Source organism: Pyxicephalus adspersus, chromosome Z, assembly GCF_032062135.1.
Source record: "Pyxicephalus adspersus chromosome Z, UCB_Pads_2.0, whole genome shotgun sequence".
NCBI lineage: Eukaryota > Metazoa > Chordata > Amphibia > Anura > Pyxicephalidae > Pyxicephalus > Pyxicephalus adspersus.
The window spans coordinates 15305009-15324207 of record NC_092871.1 but is presented as its reverse complement, the minus strand read 5'-3'; the positions used below and the strand labels follow the sequence as shown (position 1 = coordinate 15324207).

At 37.2% G+C, this 19199-nt stretch overlaps 1 protein-coding gene across 1 annotated transcript; it reads right to left on the bottom strand.

Annotated features, from left to right (window-relative positions):
• Positions 1 to 287: 287 nt before the first annotated feature.
• On the bottom strand, positions 288 to 5958 carry LOC140343346 (olfactomedin-4-like). Its single transcript, XM_072429998.1, has 5 exons — positions 5850 to 5958; positions 4073 to 4231; positions 3643 to 3855; positions 1969 to 2128; positions 288 to 1400 (listed from the first exon to the last, which is right to left on the bottom strand). Exons 1-5 carry the CDS (start codon positions 5904 to 5906, stop codon positions 577 to 579), a joined length of 1413 nt encoding a protein of 470 aa, XP_072286099.1. The 5' UTR covers positions 5907 to 5958; the 3' UTR covers positions 288 to 576.
• Between the last annotated feature and the right edge of the window lie 13241 nt (positions 5959 to 19199).

Below are 19199 nucleotides of genomic sequence, written 5' to 3'. Positions count from 1 at the left end.
AGCAAGATCTTGGGAATGCTTGGTTTTCCAAATCTTGTAAAAAGTCACACTAGTACAGTACAGTAGCATCTTCTTCCAGGACTTGAGCTTCTTGGCATTTTCAGGATCTTACCAGAAGGATTATGATGTCAATAAAAACCTTTATTGCTCTATTTTAAATAGTAATAGTTCCACATTGATGCCCTGTTTCAGGTTATTTAAAACAAAAGTTCTGCTAATTAACTGCTTAGTCTAAGGAAAGCGGTCAAAATAAAAAAAAAATCACATTATATTGCATGCCCAAACTGTTTATTTAATTTGAAGTTATTTAATATCTAATCACAAAGAATTCCATCATTATTTGTTGTCTTTGATTCAGATCAAATATTAAAAGTTGGAAACTTTCAAACACTGGTACCCTTGTTTTATGGTTGGTCTGGGGATCACATTAGATTAAATTGGATGTTTTACTTCATCTGACACATTCCAGAGGGAATAGATTACTTTAATTTTTCATAATTTTTCTTTTTATATTTGGATAGGGTTGATGGTTGATAGGGTTATGGAATGTATATTATTAGATTTGAGTTTGAATAATTATATGAAAGAAAGGTCGTAATGGACCAGGTAGCCATCATTGAACATGTAGAGCCTGTGATCATTAGGATTGTAAGATAAACTTTGCACTTTCTCTTTTGCCTTATCAAAAGTAATGCTCAGTTTTCCTTCTTTATTAGTTTTGGTATCATACATGTAGAAGATCTCTTCTTGCTTTGTGCTGATGGCTCGTGTGGCATACAAGACACCGCACACCATGAAAGCATTGGAGACACCAGGTTTGTACTGAGTAGTGTGCCAGGTCTGTAGAATTGCAAGACTTGTATCATTAAGTTGGCTGATAACAATATTTCCAGCATTCTGTTCAGTTGAATAAATGACCCAAAGACCCTCTTCATCAGCAGAAAAGTCAATGTCCTGCCAAGCAGTGTGTGAGTAGGAGAAGCGATTGGTATATGTGGCTCCAGGGAGAACCAAACGGGCATATTCATTGGTTTGCCAATTATATTTACAGATGTTCAAGGTATTGTAGCAATTATAGTACATCATTTTGTTGTACAAAATCATTCCACCACCTTGACCACAATTAGAAAAATCATAATTGCCAGATGAAGTCTTCTTTGAAAGGATCCTTTCTGTGGCACCATTGTAGATCGTGAGATCATTATATGAGGGGTAGAAGCGTAGAGTTTCCATTATCCTTGAATCTGTTCTTAGCGGAGCCACCCACTGAACACTTTGATCAGCTCCTATTAGTGTATCTCTCCCCCATCCTCCATACAAATAGCTGGCGCCCAACCAATTTAATTGGGCTACAAATGGTTTGCTGATTTTGTTGATGATTTGTCCATTCTGACAAGTGCCTTCAAAAAGAAATAGATGGATATAAATATTTGAGCATTTTAACATTGAATATTAGAGCAAACAACCAGCAGAACATGTACTGGTATTTGACCCAGTACAAGTATTTAAATAGGAAAATGTATTATGTTTATATTTGTTGCAATACAGTGCCTCCAAACATTGAAGAGGTTCAACATGGCAGCCAGGTACCATGATTTATTTAGTTTAAAAAAATAGCTTTGGTCTTCAGGTTTTTATAGACCGTTTTTTAAAAAAACATTGCATAAAAAATGCCAGGAACACATGTGAACAGGGGCCAATTGCATGTATATATTGTTGTTATTACTATCATGACTTTATTTAGTTGTAACGTATTATGCATCCGCTTACAGAGTCTGTAATCATGTCGCCATTTGTCTCACGGGGCAGTTTACAATCTAGTGTTCCTACTCTACATTAGGACAATTTGGGGGTAAGCCAATTAACCTAACCTTTATGTACTGGGGATGCTGCTGGAAAGCATAATGCTCAGAAGAAACCCGAGCAAACATAGGGAGAATATACAATCTCTGTACAAATAGTACCTACCGTAATCTGGTGGAGGAAGGGAAGGATTGTTTGGTTTTGTATTGTTCTTCTCACATTCTTCCAGACGTTTCTTCAGAGCTACAATCTCCCGTCTGATCACCAGCACATTGTTCTTATCATAAATCTCTAGCTGGTTTACTATGATGGAAATATTACGGATCTAAAAGGTAAAAAAATAATAAACTGATAAAACATTTCTAATACAATGCAAATTTTACTTTAAGATGTATTATGATCCCACCCTCCTCCTTAAAGTGAATGGTGGGATTGTCTCTTCTGTAAGGGTGGTGTTGCATTTGTTAGATGACATTAGGCATAGAAATCATCTACTTATAGGATGCAACAGTTAAACATCAGCATGTAGAAAAAACATTAAGTTATATAAATGAGTAACCAGGTTACAGGGAATCAGCATATTTTTCATGTTTTCATTCCTTTTTTCTTATTCCCTTTCGTAGTTTATTTTAAAAAAAATGCTTTCTGCTGCAGGTCTTCTTGGTATTAGTCCAGTCTGTTTTTCCTCTTCCCTACACTACATGATTGCCCATTGCGCTCTGCTGCAGGTCTCAAAGTCACAGGTATAGAGTTTGACCTACTTGACCCACTTGCACAAAAAAAGCAGCAGAAAACAATGCAATAAAAGGGGGACCGGTGATCTTATTCTTTCCCACTCTATTCAAAAAGATTTTGGTTGCTGAATAACTTTAGAAATACATGTAATTAAATATTCTTATTAAGGAAACACATATTTTTAAGTTCCTAATTTACATTTTTAATTTGGTACATTGGGAAAAGTGACAGGTTGTCAAAACTTAGCAATAGCAGGTTAAGACATTTGAAATGCAGACATGCTATGTTTTCCATTTCATATATTTTTGAGGATAAGCCAGCTAACATAACCTCTATGTACTTGGGATGTTGGTGGAAAGCATATTGCTCAGAAGAAACCCAGGCAAACACAGGGAGAATATACAATCTCTGTACAGATAGTATACTTGTCAAGACTGGAACCAGGAACTTCAGTTCTGGAAGGCCAAGAGTGCTAGATAAGCTAACTTTTGTCCAGTAAAAATGTATTCTGAGTGAATATTATTATCTAAAAAAAATTCTGCAATGAGCTGCTGATAGTATCTCACTATCTTCTGGGTATTTTACTTCTCTCTTTGTTGGCCCAGGTCCTCTGCCTGACCCCTTACTATTTTATATATATTTATATGTATATATATATATATTGTTGTGTAGCAGCAGGTGGTGGCGTAAAGGTGAATAATATACTAAACCCCTTGAAATAAATTTCAGGTCTTCAGGGAACCCCTACCCTAATTACTATATTCAGAACTCACCGAACATTAATGTGGTGGTAATTAGAATACATGCCTTCTATATTGTTGCCCATTGGGTAGATAATAAGATCATTGGTGTCAGTTAAACTGAACTGGGAGTCACAAATTTCTCACTGCTCAAGGAACCCTTAGCAGCCTCTGAAGGAACCCTCATTAGGAAACACTGCTTTAGACTGTTACTTGAGTGACAGCTGTGTGTCTGCCGGGGCACTGATATCACAGCTAGGAGATTAGATTTTCTTTATGCACTGAGATAGCTCCTTGAATTGCATAATTTAACTACAAGAAAAAAAGTCTTTACAAATTTAGGGAAAAACATCATTTTTCTTACCTCCTGGTAGAGAGTCTCTATTATGACACTGGAGCCATTAAATGATGCTTTCAGCTCCTGTATGAGGATCTCCATCTCTTTAATTTCCAATTTAATTAGCTCAAAGTCCAGCTCAGTGTAGGAGAGACCTCCATTCTCCATGATCTCAACACGTTTGGTCAGATTCTTCAGTTGCTCTATGTACACAGTCAGCGTGCTCTGATAGATATAGATCTGTACAGAAATATCATACTTGTAGTTATTAAAGCCAAGATAAGTCAAAGAAAAACAATGACATGCTTGTTGAAATTTTTTTTCTAGGATACAATATAATTTTGACTAAAAATGTCTTCCTTTAAGAAATAATGTGAATGTTCTAGAGTTGTTGATCTATAGTCCTTACTGATATATGGATAGTTTTACTTATATATAGGAGATACAACACTTATACCTTTGTAATTTCCTTCTCCACAGTGATGGTCAGGTTGCGGTTTTCTATCTCCAGCTTCTCAAATCGATCTGCTGGGAAGGTGGTATCTGAAAGGTTGACGGTGCAGTAACAGACTCCATTCTCATCCAGGACACCGGATTCCGTGATCACACTCTGCGTCTTTTAAAAACAGACATATGCACATTTCCAGCACATATATTGCTCCAACATAAACACATTCAGAGCATTACAAAATAATGTTATCATTATAAGGGCTTGATTCTAGTTTTTCTTTAAAACATATGCAAATGACTGCACTATTATGTAAAATACATTTGTATTACCATTTGGTTTAGACCAGAGGTTGTTTTGCCATAATTTTGTCTGCGTTTCCACCACAGGTAAAATTCAGTGATGACAATACTGATGGTTTTCAATAAAGATTATGCCAAATAATCGAGATCTTCATGCTACAAAGTTGGGCTTAAAAACCAACCTAAACTCTTAGAAATATATATACCCTAAAATAGAATTTGTACTGATATAATCTATTTTCTTATTCTTACCTTCACTGTGCTTAATAATGCAGTGGAGGAGTGGGTTTAAGTGTGATTTTACATGACTGTGGCAAAACAGAGCTCTGCCAACTTGCCTACCACCCATCCAAAAATTTAAACTAAACCTTTCCCCCAAAAACATTTTCCACCCTTCCAATTCCATTAAATTCCCACCCCACACACACACAACCCCCCCCCCCCAACATATACACATTAACACACCAGCTTTGCTTAAATGGCCCGCAGGCCTTTTATTAACAATTATAAATAAATAACATATTAATAAAATATTAAATAACGAATAGTGAAAAACAAATAATGAAAATGTATATCAAATATTAACTAGAAATATAAATATAAATATATAATTAACCAATACAAACATGTAAATTATTTAATGAACAAATAATCCTGTAATATTCTAACAAAGTTACAAATCAACATAACATTACAGTACACTCAAAATATTGTTTATTAGTTGCAGGTCCTCCACTTATAAAACATTGGGCTCTGCACCTTACAACCAAAATGCTCCCAGCCGCCCCTACACCCAGCTCGGGAACGCAATGACCCTTACATGTGCAGACCCACCAACAAATTTTCCAGACCGTCCACCAAAACCGGGGACTCCATACCTTAGATGGGTCCCCCACCAACATAACTATCAGCAAAAACACACTCCCCCCGAGGACCTCAACTGCCAAAAACCAAGGACCCAACCTGCATCAACAGCACAACCACAAAGGGGAGGGAGGGCGGGAAAGCTTTACCCTTCCTGCTGTTTCTTGTGAAAAGGACTCTATTTCCGTTTCCTGACCCTTTTAACTCCTGATGACCCCTCCTATCCTCCCTTCCTTACGTCACCCCCCCCTCCCCTACCCTTTCCCTCCCCGCACGTTATTCTTCCCACAATTAACCGTCTGTTGTCTCCCCTCCTTTCTGCCCAGTTATGCTGGCCTACCACTATACTCCCTCTCTCGTACGCTCCAGGCCTCCCTATCCAGAAGTTTTTGACTGCACTATATTTTATAATGAAACACATCTGTTCAGATAACCTACCCCCCCCCCCCCCCCCAATGCCCTTCTTTCACTTATTTATTTATATATAGACTAATAGAGTGGGACAGCAAAAATCAAGTAATTAAATAAAATAATTTTTGAGGAAACCATTTAAAAATAACCAATTAAAAGAAAAAATGAATAGCATTGGTTACTCATGTATAATCTCTGATAAGACCTACCAAAGTGACAGCTAGAGCTTGCCAGATGCTGGACAGAAGAATGAGGAGGGTGTACATGGTGCCTTTCTGTACCAAAGAGCCTCTTCTGTTCCACTATATATACCTGAAAGAACCCATCCACCACTTACCATTACCACATCCACTTTTTTGCTCATTATTAAAAGCAGGATGTGCAAACCTGTAAATCATGACAATGTTATAAAATTGTACAGAATTATGGTTATCTGTCTTTGACATTCTGATAATTGTATGAAATACTGCCTAAGTCAGATATAAAATAAAATAAAAGAGAGATAAAGAGATAAAGAAATACTCCTTTGTTTCAATTAGATTTGAACATATTCCCCAGCAGACCTTTCGTGCTTCATCCTAATTCAAGTGGAATTTTCCCACCCAGCCAGACTAGGTTGCAGGTCAGAATATATCCCAATAAAGACCAAAGCTTCTCAGATAAATAATAGCCTGATGCCTACAAACACCTTTTAACTTTAACTGTAAAAGGTTCAGAAAACAAAAAAATAATGAACTGCTACCAGCATCACCCAACTTCATTAAAGCAAAGACAGAAGCCTGCGTAAGATATTCTGCATCCAACACCCATGGAAGTGTTAGTTGCTGGTGTCAAATGCTGTACATTCTTTAACTACAATATTCTCCTAAACTTGTATTCTCTTAAAGCAAAACTAAACCTAAAATTTTGATTTTGAGTATGGACCCTTTTTCTTCTTTATTTATTATGCGAGCAGCAGAATCAATAAAATACTATCAATTACAAGGAACAAACATGAACATTGTCATTATGAATAAAAATTCAAAAATGGAAAACAACAATGTGAAGAAACACCTAATAAAGCATACCTAAATAGGTGCGCCTGGGTTACCAGACCAAAGGCACAGTCAACCTTTTAACGTAACACTGGTAAATGAATGGTTGCAAACATTTTAGTATAATAATGGGCATGTAGACAAAGAGAAAAGAAGGATAGGGAGCAAGAAGAAGAAGGAAGAAAAAAAAACCAGACAAAATAAAACACAGATCCCTCCAAGACCTAAATGCTTTCTCAAGCCACATAAAAATAAACAGGATTCCAAGGAAGACATTCCTGTCCTGGAGAGTTCTTGATGCATCAGAGTCAAATATTCAACTGATTAGCTGTATTGTATCCATTAACCACCTGGGCGTTACACTGATGTCTAGATTTCTGTACCAAAAGCGGTACACTGTTTTTCATGAATTTTTTTTTTAAATTGTAGACCTGTAACTTACAGAAATATGTCCGAACAAGGGTCTAGTAGATATGAATATAAAAAACACACAATCATGTAAAAAAAAAATTACTTTTAATAAAATTAAATAAAATACACAAAAATCAGCTTAAACAAGAATACATAAATAAATAAAAAATACTGAAAATGCGATAATTCGGTATACTGTATAGTAATATATTTTTCTAAAACACCTCCCTAGTGTCCAACGTCACATACCTATAGACAAAACCACATAAATATATTTTGTTTTATTTTGGATTGGATTGGATACAGGACTTTGTATTGAATCCAATACAAAATATTTGAATTTCCCGCTACGACCCCCATCGACGGGCGCACGCACGGACATCATCAGGAATCGCTGAGGGACGCGTATGTGAACACAGGGTATTCTAATTCTTTCCAAACTTCTGTACTTCCATGCAAAAAGTGTTAAATTTTTTGCATGGAAATTTATTTTAGATTGTAGGCTATAATTCACCGAATTACTCAATAATTACTTATAATTCACAGAATTACCGCATAACACCGAAATATGTCCAAAATTTTAAAAATTTATTAATAAAATTTTTTTTTATAAAACATAAAAAAAACTTTAAAAAAAAGTTTAAAAAAAAATAGTGTATAATGTAATGTACAGTAACTTATATAATATATATATAATACAATTATATATATATTATATAAGGATTTCTTTGTATTGGACTCAATACAGCTTTTTTGTATTGAGTTCAATGCAAAGGAACTCAATACAAAATTTTCAATTTCCCGCCCCGCCTCCCGCCAGCACTGACGCATGCAGCGACGTCACCGGGAAACTCCGGTGATCGTCACTGCACTCGCCGGATGAAGACAGAAGACATCTCCGGAGGAGCTGTGGGGAGAAGGTGAGTATTTTCGACGCTTGAGTTTATCGATTTTTGCAAAATTGATAGACCCGGACCAAGGTCGGGTTTACCGGCCAGGTGGGTAATGTAGAATCACACTTCTCCAATAATGGAAATTATGATGCCAAAAGGTCTTCCATAAGGATAATATATTTCACCATGACAAACCACTGCCCAACATTCGAGGAGGGCTGTTTTTTTACTATGAAGGTATGCATGCTTTTGCAGCATTTCATTAAGGAAGAAGGAATATACAATATTTTTTTTGTATGTCAATTAAAGCATGATATGTAAAATACATGTATAAGGGCCAATTACGGTCTACCATGGGTAGAAATATTGCTGAGTTTAAAGATGATGTTGAAGACCCCAGAGTTTCAGTGGGGACCGTGTCTAAGGTATTTCAGAACAGGACAAAAAATTTTTTATTTTTTTAATAAATGAAAGTAAAGTGTACTGCTCAAACACATACTGACAAATGACTGCAGGGAACAGAGGCTTTTATATGGCGGGGGCTGGCTTATTCCTATGCCACCACTATTGACCATTGCAATGCTGCTAGCCATTGTTGAAAGGGCAGGAAGTAATCAGAATTAAGCTGTAATTCTTTGGGGGATATTATGTGTCAGTTCACAAAATTACAAGACTCAACCCTATTTGTAACACCCTGGGAACACTACTGACCTCATGTAGAGAATAAAAAAAATATGTTTATTAATTTTGTACATATGACTAATCTCCCCCCATGAAAAATGGTAGTGAGGTTCTAGTGAGGATTGGATAACCATGGTTCCCTTTTAGATGACTGTTCATACATTCATGTGGGAGTCTTTCACTTTCTGTGCGCAAAGGGAATATGGGGAAGTGTCTTGATAACCATTTAGAAGTGCACAATAAGCATCTTTTTATATCCTCCTGCCAGGAGAAGTGTAACACTCATCAAGATAAGTATATTTGCATATTTTAAAACAGTGATGAATGATAAGTTAGGCCCATAAGGAAATAAATTGCATCAAACCCTTTTAATGTAATGATACATGATCGTGCTGCACATGATGGTTTTATAACCCAAGTCTCCAATGACCTTTCCAACTAGCTGTTCATACATTGATTATACAGCTATATTCAACACATATTAAAGTATATCTATATACAATAACTACACCCAATAACTGCAATCTCAGATAATCTTTAATATGTTAATGTAATTCAAAATGTTGTGTTCACTTTTTTAAGTATTCATTTTAAGACTGATAATCCACCTTAAGTGACTTTGTTTAAGGATTGGTGTGCAAGAAGGGAAGCACCAGTAGCAGAAAGTATAAGCAGAAGGCCCAGATCCAGTTTTACTTAGATGCAAACATTTGGTGCTAGGAGCAGATGCACACACTTAGCGCACAATGTAAGTCACAACAGAGCTGTGTATTTGTCCTAGCCCTTATTCTGAAATATTAAGGCTCCCCTCACACCTGTTTATCTTTTTTTAATGTATAAAGTAAAACTTTTTCCTTTAATATGGGACACACTGTGGCATAAGTGTAAAATGGGAACTCAACACCTGCTGCTCTCCCTTTTAACAAATGTACCCAGATAACAGATCAAACCACTGGGAAGTATCAGTGACGTACAAGATATTCACTCAATTGGCCAAGAAGGACATGTGCCTGCTGCCCCAGTAGACACTGCTCTGTAGTTGGATACACCTTGAAAATTTCAGGTGGAAGCATTATGGGCTAAGGTTTTAGCATTGTGCAGGGGTGGCTTGATATAAAAACATAATGTCAGCTTGGTATGTTCCAATGTTGCTGAGCATGCTCTAAAAAATTCTAAAATTACTCTAAAATTGGCTTCCATGAATTTGTAGGGCAGGGACTGTACCACCAGTAACTTGGTCAAGAGAGCATTCAGTTGGTGTCAGAGTTGATGTCAGGGGTGGGCTGGGAAAGTACATCTGTTATCTGGTCTAACATTCTCCAATGGAGGACTGGCAACTACAAGATGAAAAAGCAAAAAGTGGAGGAAGAAGATTAAGAGAGAGAGGTTAAGATGACCTCTTCTGGTTAAGATGACCTCTTCTGTACATGTATAGCACAAAATTCCTGTCTCAATGAAAACAGACCACCAATGCCAACAGCAGCACCTCAGGGTCAGTAGCAGCATAGAAGGGGAAATAGCAATGACAGTAGCAATTCTTGACTCTCCAATGGCAAAAGTTTGTTACATTCTTTAGATGAAGATGAGTATAAACTGAGATTACTTTTTTTAATGGAATTTTGGGGTGAAAAATATTGAGGTTTATACTTGAGCATATAGGTATGTAATTTTTGCTCATGCCCAAGGAAACAGTCATTTATTACGATACATATGTTATTTGCATTCAACAGGGCTGTCCTCTTTTTGCCTTGATTTGTATTTTAACTCTTGAACCCTTCCTTTACACTGTTCAATAGGAAAGTCACATCATAAAGTCATATTTTAGCCAACTCTAAACCTATCAACTGCTATTTTGAACACATTAGGATAATCCTTCTCATTTCGTTCAGCTGGAGGCGATCGGATACCTAGAGATTTTCTTTACTGCTAATCTAACTAAAGTATTACATTTAAATTTCTAACTTTTTTGTCATCATTATACGTTCAGACCTTCAATGGTCAGCAATCAGGAGACCGGAGTTGTCAGCAGAGCAGATATCTGCTGATTGCTCCACTCCATGATTGGCTGAGGAAGGGGAAACCCTAATGACGCTTGAGCCATCATCAGGGTTTCCCTTTTCTCAGCCAATCCGCACTAGTCTTGAATGGGGAGACTTTTCCCCATTCACCTCTAGTTTCCCTTTCTTCAGCCAATCACGGAGCGGAGCAATCAGTGGTGCTCTGCTGACAGCTCTGCTCTCCTGATTGCTCTCGCAGCCCTATGAGAGGGCAGGAGCAATCAAGAAAGCGGAATTGTCGGGTGTCGGTTATGTAAGTTTTTGGGTTACTTGAGTTACAGATAACCGGGGTTCTACTGTAATAGTACTTTGTGGTGTTTTCACATATTTTTTTTAATGTTTTCTTCCTCAAGCTTTCTTTTAATGCTACCTCAATTTCATTGTTTGCTTTTTTCTGATGACTGTTCCATATACCTTGTTTACTGTTATTCTTTCTGTGAACTTACAAACTCTGTAAACTTGATGCATTGAATCAAACTCATTGTAAAAAAAACAAGCAGTGTTGGGGTCATAATTTTAAAAGCCCTCTAATTGAAGTTATCCACCCATTCTGTAATTTAAAGAGTTGAGGGTGCTACACTTGCTTGTTAACTAGGTAATTACCAATCAAAGGCACTACCTCCTCACCTATGACAAAAAAAGATCTGCACCTGCTGGATACAATTCATTTCTCATTTCCTCAATTTCTTTTCATGGTGATGTTCTTCAGCCAGCAGCTTTGCTCCATCTCAGCCTAACTGACACAATAACTGGTACCCCTATTGGTGATGCAGATCAAAAGGTTGCTGCGTAGGCAGACAGTCCCATGTTTTTTATCACCAAACCTTTGCTCTTCCTTCCAATATGATTAAAAAAATTAAAGGATATGGAGCATTGTCACATTTCAAAAATAATTTTTCTAAGTCACTGGCCCTAAATATTTCTCTATCACAGCCCATTCAGACATCGGGCCTGATTTATTAAAGCTCTCCAGGGCTGGAGAGGACCCACGCTCATTAGTAAAGTTGGGTGACCCAGCAAACCTGGAAAAGATCTGGTCCAGAATTCAAAACATTTGCTAGCAAAAAGCTAATGACTTTAAAAAAAATCCATTCCAGGTTTGCTGGATCACCCAGCTTCACTGTGGAAAGTATATCCTTGCCAGCCTTGGAGAGTGTTAATCAGTCAGGCCCAGAATTAACACAGGAATTTCCTTTCAAATGGGAGAGCTCTGCAATGAAATATGTTAAGACTTATATCCCCATTGACTTGTCCTGGTTGTATCAGCAACATTTCTTTTCCCTTATGTCCATCTCATGATCTTGGGAAAAGTCTACTTTTACTTGGTTTAGTAGAATTCAGCTAATTCAACTAAAATGAATATTTTACCACATCCTTTACATTCTGCTGGCTTTACTGGTTCCGGTCCCAAATCTGTATTTTAAACACTGCATTATAAAATATTGAATATCATATGTGGTCGCTGGGGTCATAGACTCACCAAGTCAACCTCAGTCTCTTTTTCTATCCAAAACCATTGTGTGGACAAGGTGGTTCAAATTTTTCTCTTTACCATTCAGTATCTCATTTGGTCTTAGTCCTAGACTTGTGTCACCATAGCGAGCACAAACAATGGGTTAGAACAGAACTTTTAGTACCATTCCCCTGAGATTTGTGTCCTGGTATTCAACTGAACCTCAAATCCCACTCAAATTTTGTTTTTCTACATGGAATGCATGTAAAAAGTTATTCAAACGCAGCTTTTTCCCTCGTTACCATCCCCACTTTGTTCTTTACTGGATAACCCTTTAAATCCTTTAATCGGAGATGAGTCTCACAAATAGAACTCATGTGCCATTCTATATTTTTGGAACGCTAATCGACTCTCCCAGTTTTTACACAATTTCCCCTTCAAGGATAACCTTACTTGTCCTATTATCAATTTTCAATACTTCTTCATGGACTAGGGTAATCTTCTACATAATCCCTTGGGGGTTTGTGCACTGTTCAACTTTTTGACTTTATTTAACACATTTTGACACTTTGTTATCCCATATCTGTTTGCGTAGGAAAGGGAAGTGGGTCGCTGTTTTACACAACTCAGGACCAGTCTGTTACTAGCATGAACAAAGCAGGTTCCGTTTTTTTCTAATCTTCCTATAGCTTCACTTTTTATTGAAATTGTAGTTTTTAATCAAATTTTTGAAAAAAGTAAAACAAAATAATACAAAAAAGGAGCATACAATTTGAGGATTAAAGGTAACAAAATAATAACTTAAGGGGAGGGTTCACTTGGCAGTGGCAATGAACAGATTGATCATAGATGATAGTAACAAACAGAAACAGTGCAACAACAAAGCTATTCGTATTTGTTTAAAAGAAAAATAACATAAAAAATCAATACTAATCAATGCTGAAATAACATCACTTTTTATTCTGTTGATCTTGACAGTAAACCTGCTATTTCCTTTTTTTCATGATCTTCTTATTTATAGATTGTGATAGTTTCTTCGTGAATTGGAACAATAGAGCTGAATTTTCTTACTCTGTAATTTTATTTATTTTGTGCAGAGAGAAGAATGATGTATACATTGGGTTGCTATCCTAAATGGTATTTTAATATTTTTACTAAACCTAGGTAAGTGGTAAAGTATTTATTAACCTTCCTGGCAGTATTCCGGAGTGTAGCTCGGTGTGGATTTTTCATACCAAAAGCGGTAACCCTGAGCCACACTCAGGGTGGAGTTGCCGAGGAGTTTAAAACTTCTACCTGGTTCCCACATTCAAGCGGCGTCCTCCAGCAGTGCCCACAGTGCCTTTCAGCGATGTCCGCGGCATCCTCCAGCGATGCCCGGCATCTTCTTTCCTTGGCAATGCCGGCCAGCGTCTTCGTCTCCGGTGTGTGAACATTGGGGATGCAAGGCCAGGCTGGAGGGTGGCACTTACTAAGTAAGACTTACTATATCTTACTTTTAGCAAAGAAACAGTGTTTTTTTTTTTCAAAGCAACATTACTGTGTTAATTGTCCTGTAGAGATTTATGTGACTTACCATAGTGTGGAGGAGGAAGAGTGGGCAGATTTGGTTTAGAGTCATTACTCTGACAGTCTTCCAACCGTTTCTGTAAGTCTGCAATCTCCCATCTAATCACCAGGACATTGCTTTTGTCGTAAACTTCAGCTGGTTAACCATGGTGGATATGTTGCGGATCTATGAAAGGAGAAAAAAATAACGTTTTACAGAAAGTTTTTTATTAGTAATATTTATAAACAGAGTTTTTATACCACCAATATATTACGCAGAGCTGTACATTAAATAGGGAAAGCAAATGACAGACAGATACAGACAGTGACACAGCAGGAGGTGAGGACCCTGCCCCAAAGAGCTTACAATCTAGGACGTGGGGGAAGTATCACGCAATAGAAGGGAAGACATGGAGTAGTGGGAAGTAGTGAGGGTTTTTGAGACAAATGAAGATGGGTAGGCAAGTTTGAAAGATTGACTGAACAATTAAAGGAAAACTATACTTATTGGAGTTTTTTCACTGCATTTTTTTTTAAATAGTTGAATATAGGGTGCACATATAGGCACAGGTGTTTCAGAGTATTTAGACTTTTCAAAACACAAATTTCAGCTAAATTTGGATTTTGGTTCTTTCTAATTAATGATCTTTGGGTAGAATCCTATTAACTTCTTTGCTTGCCCAGGTCCTTTGGTCCCCTCGTCCCTTACCACAGCAGCAAGGGAGCAAATGTGAATAATGAAGAGTGTTTCTGACAGCTGTAGGCTTGCTGGGGCACTGATATCACATCCTAGATGGGGGCTTCTAGCAGTCTCAGGGCTTTTGGATGTCTTACTCAAGGGAGATTTTTACAGGTAATAAAGAAATGTAATAATCAAAAATATAATACAATGGGATGATATAGCTCTTAGAATTGCACAGTTTATAATAAAGTAAGTAAAAGTCTTTACATTACTACGGTAGTGCGGATGCCATGCCCCTGCACCTTTCCTTGCCCCCCGCCCCCTTTTTCTCCTTCTTAAAATCTTTATTTCTCAAACACTACTCACCTCCACCCTTTATCTCCTCCTTGCTTGCCAACCTACCATACCTCCCCCTTCCTTTATATCAACACACAACACCTTATTGGACTTAAAATTGGCTGGCAAGCAGGCGTTTATTAAATACACAATTAAATAACATAAACTTTTCATAACGTTAAATAAACATAAACAATTAACCCTTATTAATAATAATTACATAACCATAAATACCATAAATAACATATATACCATTAATTATAGCATAACACCTGTAAACTTTTAAAAATTTCTATACATAACTATAAATAACTCCAAATATTAACATTTTCATAACCCCGCAACATTTACTAAATTAACACCCCTCTTTCAATTTTAGACTCTCCTCTTAGTCTACTTTTATCAAGTTATATATCCATGCTGCAGGTCTTGGATGGTAAAGCCCGCCACCAGTTGCAATAGTTGCAACCCACCATAAACAACGCTATGGCCCCTGGGCCCACCCTGCCTCAGGGGCCCACCACAACCAATTTAAAGGGGCACTCCACCACCCGGGATGCCCCTTTACCCCCGACTTACCACAGGGAACTTACCTTCCCCCCAGACCCCAACCGCCCAAACCTAATTCGCCAAAATTCAGGGAGGGTGGGCGGGAATTTTCTTCTTGTACAAACTGTGACGACTTCCGACACAGCCCCCTTTATTTCTGTCTCCTTAGTCCACCCTTCCTTTTTCCACTTTCCAATTCTTTCTCCACTTTCTCCCTTAACCACCACTCCTGTCCACCTTACACTCCTGTCATGAAGGCCCTGCTCTTTTTCTGCTATGGGCCTTTTTATACTAAAGGAATATGTAGTTTTAACTCACCTCCTGGTAGAGAGTCTCTATTATGACACTGGAGCCATTAAATGATGTTTTCAGCTCCTGTATGAGGATCTCCATCTCTTTAATTTCCAATTTAATTAGCTCAAAGTCCAGCTCAGTGTAGGAGAGACCTCCATTCTCCATGATCTCCACACGTTTGGTCAGATTCTTCAGTTTATATTCTTCAAATATCATACTTGTAGGTATTAAAGCCAATATAAGTCAGCTAAAATATATGTGCTGGGTAAAACTTTCTTCCTAGAGCAAAATATGATTTTGGCTGAACATGTCTGTCCTTAAGAATTACTTTGAATGTTCTAGATGTTCTAATATATAGTCGTTACTGATAAAAGGAGCAATTGAGTTTTTACTTTTGTAATTTCCTTTCCACAGTGATGGTCAGGTCTTGCATATATTGCCAGCCACATACAACCCACATAAGAAACTTCCCCTAGCAATGCTGCAATATCCCTAAACTTACCTGTTTGAATGAGCATTTAACCCATGTAGTGTGGCAGTAGCCCCACTTATGGTGTTTTAGTTTTCTGGAGTTAGTTTTCAGCTAGGGTACAGTGAATATTGCAGGTTCTCAGTGACCTAGAGTTTCTGCTAGGGTCTTTCCTACGTTTAATAATGGTATATATTTTACAGTTTGTAAGCAGGTTGACTGGCTCTTTGCCATCCTTATCCTTTCCTCAACGACTGGTCCACTCCACTGTATGTGCCAGTTTCCCCTTGGAGGAAAGATTGGCAGAAGGGTAATAATTAAAAGGGGGGGTCACACAGAAAGTGGGGGAGTCAGAGAATTGAAGTGAGGAGCTTTCCTTCTGCCCACCCTAGTTTGGAATGGGGTGGGTAGGTCAGGTAAAGGGGAGGTTGGGGTCCTTGAAGGTCATCTTTTAAAGGTGTGTGGTAAAATGGAGAACCATTTTGGGTTTGGGGTCTCCATTGGATTACTTAAATAGTTGGCTACCTGTATAGTGACAGGTTGGTAGTGAAATTCTAGTGAGTATTAGACAAAACATTGTCCCCTTTTCCTTGACAGTCCATAAAATGATCAGTTGACCTAAAATCCAGTGTTTGCTGTAAAGATTCCAATGAAAAAAGTAAAAGCAACTCACAGAACTTCACTAACTTTACATCCATAATGGGGTCTTTCATTAGCTGAGTTCAAACCGAATATGGGGAAGTGTCTAGATAACCATATAGAAGTGCACAATTGCATCTTTTTATGTTATCCTGTCATGGTAAGTGTAAAACTCATCAAGATAAGTCTAATCTGCATATTTCAAAACAGTTATATATGATAAAATAGGCCCACAAAAAACATAACGGTGTAAAACCCTGTTTAAGCATTGACATGTTATTGTTCTACATATGATGGTTTTCTAATTTTAGTCTCAAATGACCTATTTCCCCAACCAGCTATTCATACATTGAATATACAGCTATTTTCAGCATATAATGAAACAATCTATGCAAAATTATTACAATCTCCTTTAACCTTTATCACATTAATGTAAATCCGAATGGTGTGCTCATTATTTTAAATATGCAGCTTCTACCCCATGGTCCAACTTAAAGGACTTTGTTTTGGCACTAGATGTGCAAAAAAGAAAGTGCCAGAGCAGAAAGTCCAGACTTAGTTTTATCTTAGGTATATATATCAGACACAAAAATTTAGCAACACAAAGTAAGGAAATCATCTGCAAGTAGAAAATCTGAAAGGTGATAAAACACTTTCTACACCATCCACACATACAATAAAAAGTTACATGCAAACTGAATGTAAAAGTAACAGTTAATGACATTAAAATGAACAGAAATGAATAATATTTGTTTAGGCACTGCCTGTTATGGGGTAAAAATGGTCTTCTGATTTTTTGGTCTACTATTTACCTGCCTCAAAGTCCTTTTATTAAAGACCAGTCACTTATGATACTTTGTGCTTTTTTTTTTGTATTTCAATAGTTTTAATAATTTTTTATTCATAAAAACACAAAACAATAAACATAGTATACAGAGACATTTAATATTTGCAAAATACAAAACTATTGGATTGTGCTTTTCCCAGCTGTTAGACTATAAATAAATCAAATGATTTCATAAAATATTAGGGTTACGGTTTTACTTTTTTGCTTCTGTCTCAATTAATATAGAACCTAAAACAGTAAATAACTGGAAAGCAAAAAAAAAGGGGGAAGAAAGGGAAGGTTTCCCAAAACATTTATATATAATCAGTGCATACTACTACAATACTTACAGTATTGTATATACTTACAGTAATACTTCAGTGTACAATATTAACGTGTTGTAACAATCCATGCCGATAATTAATCTATTAGTGAATCATATCAATGAACACCAATACCTCACTTTTGTGCTTATATCTCCATTATTTTAATCTCTACCCCCTGTTTATTCCCTAGAGCGAATCGCTGCTTATAATCTATAAAAATAAATCCAAAGCTCCCAAATATTGTCAAATTTGGTTAAGGAGTTTTTTTAAAGTGTAGGTTATTTTATTGTTTATCATAATCCAATTTGATTTAGCGAGGATTGGTTCTAGAGATATGGTAGGCATTTTACAGGCTTTCCCTAATGCAATCCTACCCCCCAAAAGTATCATTTCAATCAAATTCAATGTCGATTTTGGGAGGACCAAGTCCACTTTACTAGTAAGGGCTGCCTCAGGAGAACTACAAATTTCACGCTGCAAGATCCGTGAAATCATGTTAAAAACTTCATCCCAGAAATTCCCTGGCAATTGGGGTTCTTTTTCCAGTTCAGTAGCTGTCTCATAATTTTCCCATTGTGATCTGAGGAATGTCAAGTCTCCTGTACAGTTCATACCATTGGAGCTGGTGTTGGATGGATTTTCCATCAATGGGCCTGATTTATTAAATCTCTCCAAGGCCAGAGAGGTTTCACTTTCATCAGTGATGCTGGGTGATCCAGCAAACCTGAAATGAGTCTGGTCCAGGATTCAAAACATTTACTAGCAAAGAAATCCATTCCGGGTTTGCAAGATTTAAGTGTATCCTCTCCAGCCATGGAGGGCTTTAATAAATCAGGCCCAATATGTCTGTTTAGAAGAGGAGACAGTAGGAATGAGGAATGTGTCACATTTGGCCACTCTAGTGGATAACAAGACACCAAAGTTCTTTCCAGTTTCATGTGATATTGGGATAACATTAATTCCTGATCACCCCTTTGTTTAACCACCGGGGCAGTTAGCCCAACCTTGGTTTGGGCTAAGTAAACTTGCTACTATTGTTTACCCTGAACCAAGGTCGGGGTAGCTAAAAATATAAACAAGCGTGAGATTGCAGGAAGTAGAACACCCGCCGTTCGCGTACGCGTCCCTCGGCAATTCCTGATGATGTCAGTGCATGCGCCCGTCGAGGGGGTCGTAGTGGGAATTTCAAATATTTTTTATTGGATTCAATACAAAGTCCTGTATCCAATCCAATACAAAATAATACAAAATATATTTATGTGGTTTTGTCTATAGGTACTCACTGATTATCATGTTATTAACACATTGTGGTCCTAAGGCAGTACATATCATGAGAACGCAAAAAATGCACTCACAACACA